General features: G+C 38.1%; 1 protein-coding gene across 4 annotated transcripts in view; it reads right to left on the reverse strand.

The window, feature by feature from the left end:
- ppp1r13bb (protein phosphatase 1, regulatory subunit 13Bb) overlaps positions 1 to 14148 on the reverse strand; it is an 80893-nt gene that overhangs the window by 44475 nt on the left and 22270 nt on the right. For 3 of the 4 annotated variants that reach the window (XM_073039761.1, XM_073039762.1, XM_073039759.1), the window contains exons 2-3: positions 11150 to 11297; positions 1986 to 2105 (exon numbers count right to left, since the gene is read on the reverse strand). In XM_073039761.1, the coding sequence (XP_072895862.1) occupies positions 1986 to 2105; positions 11150 to 11297 (268 nt within the window). Of the gene's footprint in view, positions 1 to 1985; positions 2106 to 11149; positions 11298 to 12566; positions 12674 to 14148 lie in introns of those variants that run through there. The other variant, XM_073039760.1, reaches the window with a different exon arrangement.

The following is a 14148-nucleotide window of genomic DNA, read 5'->3' on the forward strand; positions in this document are numbered from 1 at the left end:
TATATTCCAAGTCCATACTCAATAGACCATCTGTGTGCTTCCCAGTATCCAGTAGTTAAAGACTTCTTTTTAAAAAAAGTCCATTTCCTCTCCTTTGTAATAAATTCCATCACCGCATCGGCCTTGCTAAATCTGGACTTTAACTTGGTGATTCACAGCTGAGAACACACAAGTCCATTTGTACTGCAGCATTCTATAGTCACTCACCATTTAAACAAGATTCTTTTCTTTCCCAGTTGGAAACTTCATTTCAAAATATTATACTCCATCAATCAAATTTTGGACAACCTACTTATCTTTAAGAGACTGGTCCTTTCCCGACTTTCTTCCTATCACCAGCCCATCTTTGTATTAACTGACTTAACTACAATGTACCTAGTTTTGGGTGTACCCGAGTTAACACTTTAGTGCAGAACCGAGAGAATGCAACTTTGCTGGAGGTACAATCAACTAGTCTGTTTCTTCATATTTGTCCAAAGAAGAAAATTTTACATTACTGTGAGAGCAGAGAGTAAAAATACATATGATTGAAAAGAGCTGTGCTTCACTTAAACATATGCCTTCTTCTGTGCCTTAGTATGCCCTTCACTCTCCACAAAGCATTGCAGAACTACTTTCTGGGCCATTGGATATGAATACTTACGAAAGGCAAAAATTTGCAATTTACAAGGAAAGAGGTTATCAAACGTAGTAGTATAGAGATGGTCTTGATTATGAAGCAGAGAAGGTTTAATGCAGGTTCAGTAAATAGTAAGAAGGATGACTTGACTGAAAAGGAGATGGAGTATAATTATCTTGCTACAAATGATCATCCAAATAATCAACAGAAATTCTAAATTTCTAAATAGAAATTGTAAGAACCAGAGCCTGGTATGGAAACGTCAATTCCCTTGAAATGAAAACAAAAGTATTGGATATGACCCAGTCCATCACAGGTAAAGCCCTCCCAACCATTCAGTACATCTACTTGGAGTGCTGCATAGGAAAGCAGGACTGATCATCAAGGACTCCCACCATCCAGGCCCTGCTATTAGGGAAGAGGTGGAGGAGCCCCAGGAACCACACCACCAGGTTCTGGAACAGTTATTACCCCTCAACAATCCAGCTCTTGAACTGGAGGGGATAACTTCACTCACTCCATCACCAAACTGTTCCCACTCACTTTCAAGGACTATCTCACATTCTCAATATTTATTGGTTATTTATTTTCCACCCTTTTATATTTGCACACTTTTTGTTGTCTTTTGCACATTGATTATCCACCCTGTTATGGGCAGTCTTTCATTGATTTTCTTGTATTTACTGTGAATGCCCACAAGAAAATGAATCTTAGGGTTGTATATGGTGATATATATGTACTTCGATAATAAATTTACTTTGAACCAATAAGATGCAGAAACGACTAGCAAATATTTCAAAATAGTTGAAAGAGAACCCAGTGACTTGCTTCAACCTGCAATATTTTGTTTTACTCTGATCTCTACCAGAGTTCAGTTGCAGCTGGCTTTATACTCCATTTGTTTTCATATCAAATCAATTTCAAGAGAAAAAATATTTGGCAGAATGCCAAACAGGCTGGCATTTCAAATTAATATTTGCTGAATTTCATCTGAAAGAATGTTGTTATAGATAGCTTAACTTGCTATAATTACCAAAAGGCGATGATAATCAGTTGTTTTATTCAAAATGCACATCCTCAAAAAGTAACCAGAATCTGCCCACACTTAAGATTTGACAAGGTGTATGAAGGTGAAATTGTTGGAGTACTATGGTGAAAAGACAGAATTAAACTGATCAACTATTTCTCAAAAAGCCAGAATAAATATTCTGGCATAGTGATCACTTACAATGCTATATTCTTCTATAAAAAAAGCAGAATTCTCAGTTGACATAGATTTAAATTTTAATCACACTCCTGAGCTCCCTCTTTGCATATTAAATTCACAATTCACTACTTGTAAAATTGCTCACCCATATTTACTTACTTTGCTCACTACTCTCATTGGGCGAATCTTCATGTCGCAAAAAGAATTTCACTTCCTCTCTACGAGGTCCCCATTTTTGCAAATGTTCATACATCATATGATCTGAAGGAATAGCACGCTCTGTAAAAGAAAAATCATTACTGCCAAAGTACTATATTAAAAAATGAAAACTATTCTTCTACAGATTGTATTCCTTACACTCTCCAGTATACTTTAATAAATTAGAAATAAATTAGTTAAAGCTGCTTACTTGGATATTTCTGATGACATTAAACTGTAGAACATTTGATGAACTGTCACCATTTACTCTACAAATATTTAGGAAGTTTGGGATTCATATGCAAAGGAGTAGCTTCACAATTAATTTGTTCATAATATACCCTTCATGGCTACTGAAGCTGAAGTTTTACTTTGTTGGCAAATCTGCCTTGAGCACACGCTAGAACAGGTCTGGCACATGAACAGCAAGCTTATTAACTTAAAAGGAAAATGGATGGAAGGGAAAAGGATCTGGCAATTAAGTTTCATTTAACCTGAGATTTCTGATTTTTTTAAAAATATATTTGAGAGTTTCAGAATGTTATAAACATTCAAAAATACAGATCTTTATAGTCTGAACAGCTGAAAAAAGTTAGGAACATAGCAATTCCAGCATGCAAATCTTCAGCCTTTTCAAGACCCCACTGCCCTTACCACCATGAGAAAGCAGTGAAGGTGCATATGGTATGTGGAATTGGGAATGGAATGGTGAATAGAAAAACAATTTCACAAAATAAATAACTAACAGCATTGTATGAAGGCAGTCCATTATTCTGCACTAGGTGTCTACACTAATTTTGCTCATTTACAATCAAAATAATACAGTGGTGTGTTTGTTATCTGTTGTATCCAAGAATGGCAGCAAAACCGTGTGGGAGAGTTTTTAAAAGGGGGAAAAGCAGTTATATTGGGATAGTTCCACTTTCTCTGAATCGAATGTCCCGGTTTAGTGGTATGAGCAGTCGACACAAACTGAGATCTTCCTAGATTGCGGTGGATAACCATGCCTTCTTCTGTGGCTTAGTATGCCCTTCACTCTCCACAAAGCATTGCAGAACTACTTTCTGGCCCATTGGATCTCATCTGCCCAGTCCACCAGAGCCAAGTTCACATACTAGGACAGGCACAGCCTCATCTCCTGGGGCATGAGGCCTGAAGGCCATCCTCACCTGGTTCGGCTCACCTATCAAAGCAGTGTACTAGGTGTGACCACTACCACATGCGAACAGCTACTTGAAGGCATAGTTGAGACCCGAGTGTCTGGTGGGGACCAAAGGCAAGTTGCTCCACACTGGACAACACAAGCCCCTTCAGAGCTGCTACCATTCCCTGGACACCCCAAATACAGCAGCACACACTGGATGAAATCCTCTGTCTCCAACAATGAGTTAGCATATAACTGTATGAGGAACTAATACAGTTTTATGGTACTGGAGTAGCATTGGGTTGTGCCTTTTTGCGTCTTATGGTGCATCGGGCGGCAACCCTTCCATTTTATTTAGCACTTTTTGTTTAAGAACCAAAGCCAAGTTGTTAGCTTGACGCTCAATCCAACATGGATGGAAAGCACGCAAGGAGCCAGCCAGATTTGAACCCGGGATCATTCACCTTGAACTCTGGTGTGAATGCCACTTCGCCACTGGCTGGCTATGTAGTAACATTGGTAGTGCTCTAATTTGTTCTGTATTTTGTTTAAATATATAAACTTATTCCTCAATTATATGGTAGTTTGTCTTTTTTATACCATTTTAACTATTTCATGAAACTTCTGCTAAATGAAACAGCCACCCAACTGGGCCAAAATGTACTGGTCCCAATTAACCAGAAAATTCTTGAATGTATTTTTTTTAATTCATAAAAAGCAAAATTTACTTCTTCCTAAAATATTCAAAAATTTACAAACTACAGTCATTAACTTTAACTGCTATTTAATACTTTTACCAATTCCCTATAAATTCCACATCAGGGGATCAGCTATTTTGGATTGGATGTTGTGCAATGAATCAGAATTGATTAGCGAGCTAAAGGTAAGAATCCTGAGGTGAAAAGTGATCATAATATGATCAAATTCACCCTGAGATATGAGAAGGAAAAGTAAAGTCAGGTGTATCAGTGGCATAAAGGAAATTACAGGGGGATGAGAGAAGAGTTGGACCAAACTGATTGGAAAAGAACAATGGCAGGGATGATGGCAGAGCAGCAATGGCAGAAATTTCTGGAAGCAATTTGGAAGGCACAAAATATATACATCCCAAAGAGGAAGTAGTATTCTAAAGGCAAGATGACATACCATGGCTAACAAGGGGAGTCAAAGCCAACATAAAAGCCAAAGAGACAGCACATAATAGAGCAAAAATTAGTGGAAAGTCAGAGGATTAGGAAGCTTTTCAGAGCCAACAGAAGGCAACTAAAAAAGTTATTAATGTAAAAATGAAATATATTAGTAAACAAGCCAATAATATTAAAGAGGATACCAAAAGTTTCTTCAGATACATAGTGTAAAACAGACGCGAGTGTAGATATCAGACTCCTGAAAAACAATGCTGGGGAGGTAGTAATGGGGAACAAGAAAATGGTGGACAAACTGAATAAGTATTTTGCACCAGTATTCACTGTGGAAGACACGAGCAGTATTGTGGAAGTTCCAGGTGTCAGAGGTCATAAAGTGTGTGAAGTTACCATTACTAGGGAGAAGGCTCCTGGGAAACTGAAAGGTCTGAAAAAAGATATGTCACCTGGCCTGATGGTATATACTCCATTCTGAAAGAGGTGGCTGAAGAGATTGTGGAGGCATTACCTTTCAAAAATCACTAGATTCTGGAATGGTTCCAGAAGACTGGAAAATTGCAAATATCACTCCACTTCTCAAGAAGGGAGAGCAGAAGAAAGGAAACTACAGGCCAGTTAGTCTGACCTCTGTGGTTGGGAAGATGTTGGAGTCAATCATTAAGGATTTGGGGTATTTGGATTTGTGGTTTGGGGGTACATGGAGTCACATGATAAAATAAGGTGTCGTTAACTTGGTTTCAATGGAAAATCTTGCCTGAAATCTGTTTGAATTCTTTGAAGAAATAACAATCAGGATAAATAAAGGAGAGTCAGTGAATGTTGTGTACTTGGATTTTCAGAAGACCTTGACAAGGTGCCACACGAAGCTGCTTAACAAGCTATGCCCCCACAGTATAACAGGAAAGATTCTAGCATGGATAAAGCAGTGGTTGACTGGTAGGAGGCAAACTGTGGGAATAAAGGGAACCTTTTCTGATTTCTGCCAGTGACTAGTGGTGTTCCACAGGGGTCTGTGTAGGAACAGATTCATTTTGTCAATGATATGGATAATGGAATTGATAGCTTTGTTGAAAGTTTGCAGACAATACAAAATGGAGGGGCAAATACTTTTGAGGAAATATAGTGGCTACAGAAAGACTTAGTTTAGGAAAATGGGCAAAGAAATGGCGGGCAAAGAAATGGCAGACAATGTCAGGAAGTGTATGGTCATGCTCTTTTGTAGAAGAAATAAAAGAGATGACTATTTTCTAATGGGAAAGAAAATACAACAGTCTTGAGGTGCAAAGGGATTTGACAGTCCTTGTGCAGGATTCCCTAAAGGTTAATTTGCAGGTTGAGTCGGTGGTGAGGAATTTTAGCATTCATTTCAAGAGGACTAGAACATAAAAGCAAGGATGCAATGTTGAAACTTTATAATGTACTGGTGAGGCCTCACCTGGGGTATTGTGACTAGTTTTGTGCCCCTTGTCAAAGAAAGGATGTACTGAAACTGAAGAGGGTTCAAAGGAGGTTCACAAAAATGATTCCAGGATTAAATGGCTTGTCATATGAACAGCCTTTGATGGCTCTGGATTCACTGGAATTAAGAAGAATGAGGAGAGGGGTGACCTAACTGAAACCTATCAAATGATGAAAGGTCTTGATATGTGGAGAGGATGTTTCCTATGGTTGGAACACCAAAAACCAGAGGATACAGCCTCAGAATAGTGGGGTGTCCCTTTAGAAGGGAGACAAGGAGCCAGAGAGTAGTGAATCTGGAGTTCATTGCCACGGGCAGCTATGAAGGCCAGATTTTTATGAATACTTAAGGCAGGGGATAGATTCTTGATTGGTCAGGGCATGAAGGGATAGAGGAGGAAGGCAGCAGATTTGGGCTTGAGTTGATCAGCCATGAAGTGGCGGAGCAGAGTCAGTGGACCAAATGGCCTAATTCTTCTTCTATATCTTGTGGTTTTATTGTCTTATGAATAATAGCAGAAACATTTTAATGTGCATGATGCCAAAAAAGTTTAGTTGTTGGGTGTAGTGCAATGGCTATGAAGGACAGCTCTCTACATTTGTACCAACAGCTTTTCATAATCTTGTTTTGCAAAATAAAATGTGAAAAACAAAAGCTCCCATTATAAATGAAGAAAATAAATCAACTAATTCATATTCTAATAGAAAGTTCTTTGGGAGAAATCTCATTAGAAAGGTGTAACATTAAAGGCACTGGTTCAGACCCACTGCAAGGGCCATCATTGGCACATTTATTTAAAATAATTTTATTTCCATCATAAAATAATACTGTAGGAACCCCCTCACAAGAGGCACTGCAGCAGTTCACACCACCTTCAATGACAATTTAGAAATAGGAACAAACAGTGGTCTTGCCAAAAATGGAGAAAGTATTGCAGATGTAGCTTTTCCCATGAAACAAGCAATATTTAAAACCAATTTCAAGCATGGGAGAGAGAAAGAGGAATGGAGAATGGTGGAGAAGAGGGGTGGGGTGATTATTGGATGTAATCGATGTTCATGCCATAAGGTCGGAGGCTACTGAGATGGAATACAAGGTGTTGCTTCTCCTAACTGTGTGTGGTCTTCACAGTAGAAGTAGAGGAGGTCATGGACTGACAAGTCAGAAAGGGAACAGGAAGTAGAATTGAACTGGGAGGTTTCTTCTTGTGGCGGTCAGAGTGAAGGTACTCATTGAAGTGGTCTCCCAATCTATGTAAGGTCTCACTGGGTGCACTAGATACAGTAGGCGACCCAATAGACTCACAGGTGAAGTGTCACCCAGCTGAAAAGACTATGTGACACTAACTGGTAGTGAGGTAGGAGGTATAGGAACAGGATTGGCACTTATTCCGCTTGCAAGTATAAGAAAAGCTATTTATTAACTTTTAACTGAGTACATTTATTAATTGTGGACCTACTTATTTGTCCATTAGTGAAACAAATACTACTTCAGACAGCCACTTTCTCTGGTACACATTTTACGTACACACAGGTTCCTCTTAAATATTTCCCCTCACCTTAAACACATGTCCTTGAGTTCAAGATTCTCCAGTGGGAAGGAGACTGTATACATTCATCCTTTCTGATCCCCTCATAGAAACATAGAAAACCTACAGCACAATACAGGCCCTTCGGCACACAAAGTTGTTCCAAACTTGTCCTGACCTTAGAATTACTAAGATTACCTATAGCCCTCTATTTTTCTAAGCTCCATGTACCTATCCAAAAGTCTCTTAAAAGACCCTATCGTATCCGCCTCCACCACAGTTGCCGGCAGCCCATTCCATGCACTCACCACTCTCTACATAAAAAAAACTTACTCTCGACTTCTCCTCTGTACCTACTACACAGCACCTTAAACCTGTGTCCTCTTGTGGCAACCATTTCAGCCCTGGGAATGACCTCTCAGCAGTGCCGGATTAACCTAGAAGCAAAAGTAGCATATGCTACGGATCCCGGATTTTCAAGGACCCCGCACTAAATGCTTCCAAGCTGCAATCTGGTGAAATCGGCATCTCACCGTATTCTCACGACAATCTGGCAACGATGCTGTTTTCATGTCGGGGGAGCTGTATGCTGCATGATATGTGTGTGCAGGCGTGTGTTGGCTCCTTGCTGTGTCGTGGCGACCTTTGTGCTATCTCCCACCTCCCAAGCCGCTGCAGCGTGCGCTGTTACGCTGCTGGACGGTGCACCGCCATGGTGAGCCTGCGACAAGGGATGTGCGACGCAACAGTTTTACGTGACCCAGTTCATGATTCCTCATTTTCCCCGATTTTAGGTAGTCTGAACCAGCTCAGGAACATACAAGATCGGATTTGACTGAGTTTCAACCTGTATTTCCCAATTGAAATGAGTTTCAATAAGCAACTAAACAGATAATTTTCAGAACACTATTCCTAGTTGGTTGTTGAGTACATGTGATCCACACGCACTCATAGCCACAACAGTCACATAAATCTGTTATTGTTCACTAATCTTTGTTGATACCGCTATTTAGCTTTTGTAACATAAACTATTTATTTTTAAATGCATATTTCATTATTTTTTTCCATTGCAGATAGCAAATGCAATGAGCCATTGCGCCAGAGATATTGGATGTCATTATGCTTCTGGAAGTGCAAAACGTAAAGCGAAGGAAGAAAAAGAGACCAACTTGTGATATCGAAAACACACAAGTCTTTTCTGCACTCTTTCAAGTTTACTAACATCCTTCCTAAACTTAACTTTTGGTGTCCAAAACTCAAACTCAGTACTCCAGTCCAGCCTTGCCAGTATCCTATTCAACCTTACCATCTCAACCCAGCTTTTATACTCAATGCCCTTAGTAATTAAGACTAGTGCATCAAAAGCCTTCTTTATTAGCCCAACTACCTTTCACTTCACTTCCAGAGAACCATGTATTCATACTCCAAGGTTCCTCAGTTCTGTAACACAGAAAGTGAATGCAGGACCCTGGGGAAAGTCCTACATAGATATGACTTTCCAAAGTTCAAAGTAAATTTATTACCAACGAACATATACGTCACCATATACAACCCTGAGGTTCATTTTCTTGCAGGAATTCACAGTAAATACAAAGAAACTATAAAAAAACAAGCAAAATAATAATAATTATAAATAAATAAATAAGCAATAAACATCAAGAACACGAGATGGAGAGCCTTTAAAGGGGGAACCAGCATGTCATCTAAAACTTTGACAATCTCCTATAGATGCGCAGTGGAGAGTATACTGATTGGTTGCATCAAAGCCTGGTATGGAAGAACCCGTGCCCATGAATGCAAAAGTGGGGGGTACAACCCAGTCCATCATGAGTAAAGCCCTCCCCACCAGTTAACACATCTACACAGTGCACTGGTGCAGGAAAAGCAGCATCCTCACCATCAAGGCTATGCTCTCTTCTTGCTGCTGCCGCCATCAGGAAAGAGGTACAGGGACCTCACAAGACCACATCACCAGGATTAGGAAGAATTATTACCCCTCAACCATCAATCTCTTGAGCCAAAGGGGATAACTTCACTCACCCAACACTGAACTCTTCCCACAACCTATTGTCTAACTTTCAAGGATTCTTCATCTCATATTTGTCGATATTTATTACTTATTTATTATTTTCCTTTTTCTTGTTTTTTCTTTGTATTTACTGTGAATGCCTGCAAGGAAGTGAACCTCAGGGTTGCATACGATGACATACATGTACTTCGATAGTAAATTTATTTTGAACTTCCCAAAATGCACCACCTGGCACTTAACCTGAATTAAACTCCATTTTCCACTCTTTGACCCACTTATTCAATTTTTAATAACCTTCTTCATCTTCTACTGTAGCCACAACTCTTGAATCTTCTGACCAGTATTTTAATACAAGCAATGACAATGACAAGAAATAACATAAACTATTATTGGCACGGAATCAATAAACAACCTCAGAAAAACGGTCTGCATTGTCGTATGTATGCAATTAATTGGGATGGCAATTCAGAATCACATTCACGTGCTGGATATTATCTTGAGGTACTTTCTTGTAACAATGCATTCCAACAAATTCTTACTTCTAAACAATGCTAATTTTTTTTACAACTTTACTTCAAAGCATAGCTTTGAAAATTCTGTAATATTAGGATGCACTGACACTGAATGTCAACCTTACTCAGTCCCTCACACACCAGGTATCCCTTCTTTGTAGACTGTTTTCTGTGTGAAGGTGTTAGGGCATGTTAACTCTGGAGTTAGAGCATGTACCCACTGTATTAATCTGACCAGCAACCAACCTTCAGGTTCAGATTGGAATACGAATTTAAAAGGCAACTCAGAATAGTAAATTAGAGACCAGGAAACACCTAACTGACCGATACAAATCTGCATATGCATGAATGAAATTAACACCCTATGCATTAACAGTCATTTTGGGTGTGTGGGTGGGAAGAACAAGGAATTTGAAAAATTACATGCTGTAATGTTGGGTTGAGGAAGCTGAGGAAGGAGCCACAAGTCATTATTAGCAGATAAATAATTCTTTGAAGTATTTTTATAGCTTTGGTAATCGTCCACCCTTAATAGAAATGAATATACTTACTGATTTCTGAGAATATTTCCTATTAAAAGCCAATATGTTTCCCCAAGTTTGCTTTTGTCCAGAATGTAGCTGCAGTTTATTCAGTTCATATCACTATATAGCAACTGCCTTCATTTTCATTTCTGCACTCATCTAAGCAACACTAGTTCCATCACAATCCTAACATAAGCCTTTTGTGAAAAAGATTCATATTTTAGCAACCTTGAGATTATAAGTACCTACAATATTCAATTTTTAAAACAAAGTCCCTAAAATGACTTACACCATTGGGACACACAAGTAGAAACAATCTGTCTTTTATAGCAAAGCCTTCCATAAATGGAAAATTTTCTCCCAGACTTTTCTTTAAAGAGCTTACAGCATATCCCAATAGACTTGTTAAATTACTGTTGTAATCGTCACTACCTCCTCCCATAGATGCTGTCTGCCCTGCTGAGTTCTGCCAGCATTTTGTGTTTTTGTTGTATTAATTCTGATTTACTCGTATTCATTTTTTCCACGTTACCTTTTAATTTTGTGCTCGAGAAAATTTATGTGAAGATTTAGTACCTGAAGCTTGTTGATCATTCATAACAGAATACAAAAGTGTTTTTAAACCATGAACTTTTGAATTAATTAGAATTAGTTGGGTCTTTGCCAGCTGATGGTAAGAGGGCTTGATTAACATACAGGTTTTGGGACATCCAAAACTGGTAGAGCACAGACAGAAGTATGCATTCTGAAGCTAAAATGTATGGTACACAAGTGCAAAACCTACCATTCCCTCGCCACACCTCAGCCAAGTGGCAACCAATCTCACCAGGCTCTTTGCAAAATTCAACAACATCTCGACATGTTGTTTCTGGGGTTATGGGGACTTCAGCAAAACTCTGCTCATTGCTGCTCAAGTAAACAGTCAATATCATCTGCAAAAAAAATGATAATTTAAAAATTAGGTTTACAAGGCTTTTTAAAGTTTTATGTCTACTAAAGTCTCTGAAGACTGCCATGCTACCAACACATTTAAAAGGCCAGAATAAATCAAAACAAATGTGAATATTTTAATTACATTAATTAAAAAAATTGCATTCAAATCTAGAGAAATAAATTCAGTGATAGAAATCTTACATGGATAAACAATCTATAGCAGGGGTCCCCAACATTAACTGAGGGATTTGTGGACCCCAGGTTGGGAACCTCTGATTTGTAGTATGGCTAGTTCAGTGAAACATCCATAATAAATTTAATGCAAGCTGACTTTACAAATATTTCCAAAACGCTCATGTAACAAAGTGTACCAAATATCCTAGTTATCAACAAGTTAACAACTGCACATTTTATCATGGCCACTGCAAAGTTAATATTAGCAATGACTCACAGGAACAATGCTCGTGTCTATAATACATAACCACACAAAAATCATTAATCATTTAAATTTAAAAATAAATTACAGGCCAATTTAATAGTTTGCAAACTCATTTCATAAAAGAATCAAAATATCTCATCCCAGTTATGTTGCTTACCAGTATCAACAAGTTTGGTTAATCTTAATTTACAAATTGTGGAAAAACAATTAAAAGTCAGTCTGAATGAATTGGATTTTGTTCATTCCTGTATTACATTTTCCCTAACTCGCTCCACCAACACAGCGATAAATTAAAAATTCAAAAAATTTGAAGCCAACACTAAAATTGGACCGTTTCTAGAATGGGTAGCTGAATATTTAGATTTTCCCCCAAGTACAAACTGACACTCTTCTGACACAAATGAACATCAAAAAGTAAAGAGCTCTCTCCAATTCAGGATTATAGTGTTGAAAAATGATTATGAAAAATATACTACTGTGGCTTTGGCAGAATGCTACCTGAAGTAATTTTACTGTACGGGAACAAACTTCTGCATGTACCAGCAAAATGTACGACAGCATACCAATTAGGAGACGACTAAACTAAATTGTACCTACACTATTAAAATGCACCTCACACTTCAAAGACTGCAGAAAATGGAGGATTCATCAGAACACAAATAATAACAGGATCTCACACTTTAAAATTCTGCTTTACAAAAAAGACCACTAGCAGTTGACACTGATGATTAAAATGTTTAACCTGATGTTTGCAGACATTTTAAAATGACACAGTAAACATTCATGTAATGAACTTCTTAGTTACATTAGCTCAAAACATTGCAATTACCTTGCCATGGCCAAAATTCCCCTTATTCTCATGTCTAATTTTCATCTTCAGCCAAAAAATTCTAACTAGACATTATCAAACATGGGAGCACCATTGTACAAAACTAGCTAAGAAAGAAAATAAATAAAAACAAGGAGAAAAAAAACATAAGTTTCAATGGACTGCAAGAGTGTTCCTAGGAAAGTAGCTCAGGTCTCTACACAAGCTCAAACTCAAAATCAGTTTCACAGCCTCGGCAGACGTCATGGAATCCTTGAGGTACAAGAATCAAATGCATACTTTTGCATTAAGTCCTGATAAGATGACCTGAATAAAGCAAAGCTTTTACTATTGAAATCAAGTACATATGAAGTTCATCATTTTCTGATGCTAATTTTGTTTTAAGAAAAAGCCCTATATTTTAAACTCAAGGAAAATTCTTCAATGCTGGAGTTTAAAAAAGGATCAATCCCCCTTAGCTGATAGAATGTAGTTTGGCAATGTGCACTCCGGAACACCAGATGCAGGATGTTGATCTTGCACTTCCAACCCTGGAGGATGCAGTCATATCACTAAAATACCAAGAAAATAAATAATTTCCACACATTGTGTGTAGCTCCATTCTCATAATATCTTAGGATTGGGAATTCTACGCTTCACTGAGAAGTCATGCGTTTTAACCCACCACTTAACTATGTTTTACTTTGGCTTCCATGTTGTCTAAGTAAGCAATAATTTGCTTGCCAACTACATTTATAGATCAGCTTTAACACATACTTTTACAGCACCTCAAAAATTGCACTATCAAATAAAATGAAGATATATGGGTAGATTTTAAAACTTGATCAAAGGTTGCTGTTAAGGTGATAAAATTCCTTATTGTTCTTTTTTGAAAATTACAAAAATATTGTTTTCTGTTGTAGAGATTAAACCAATTAAAACTGAGTAGAAGATTAGTACAGCTGCTGTGCAAGGCCCGAGCCCCAGGTTCATTTCCGACTTCAGATACTTACTTTGGTGAGAATACAAGGATAATTTTAAAAATTGGATTAACATAGGATCAGTATAAAATGGGGTAGTCAGTGCAGGCTCTTTGGACCAAATGACATGTTCCCATGCTGCATGATTCGAAAATCAGATGTGCACAACTGACCAGATTACCTCAAAACTCTAGGGATTGACAGGCAATTGCTTACAACTAAGATTTTAAGAACAAGGTTGAATGCAACTGAACAACAGTAAACAAGCACAGTGAATGAGACTTGGTCAGACTTGCGATTAGCTTAAATTGAAGTGTGGTGGTTGGGAGACTATCCAGGAGTATGGAACATTATATTGCCCTATTTGAATTTAGCATTCTTCAAAAAGAAGATCCCTAAACATAATTAGAAATGGTTAAAAGAAATTGTAAAATGTTTTTGCTCCCAACCTCCACATGTAGTATGCTGATTGCAGTATTTTTTGTGTGTGCCACACTCTACCAGAGCCTCGGCGACCACTTTTTCAAGTGGTTGTCTTGGAGGAAAGTTTCTGTGAGTGTTCCCCCATGACCTTCTCACAGCACAGTTTTTTAAAAAAATGAGGTCGAGTTGCGAGCTTGACA

This window comes from Hemitrygon akajei, chromosome 3 (assembly GCF_048418815.1).
Source record: "Hemitrygon akajei chromosome 3, sHemAka1.3, whole genome shotgun sequence".
Lineage (NCBI taxonomy): Eukaryota > Metazoa > Chordata > Chondrichthyes > Myliobatiformes > Dasyatidae > Hemitrygon > Hemitrygon akajei.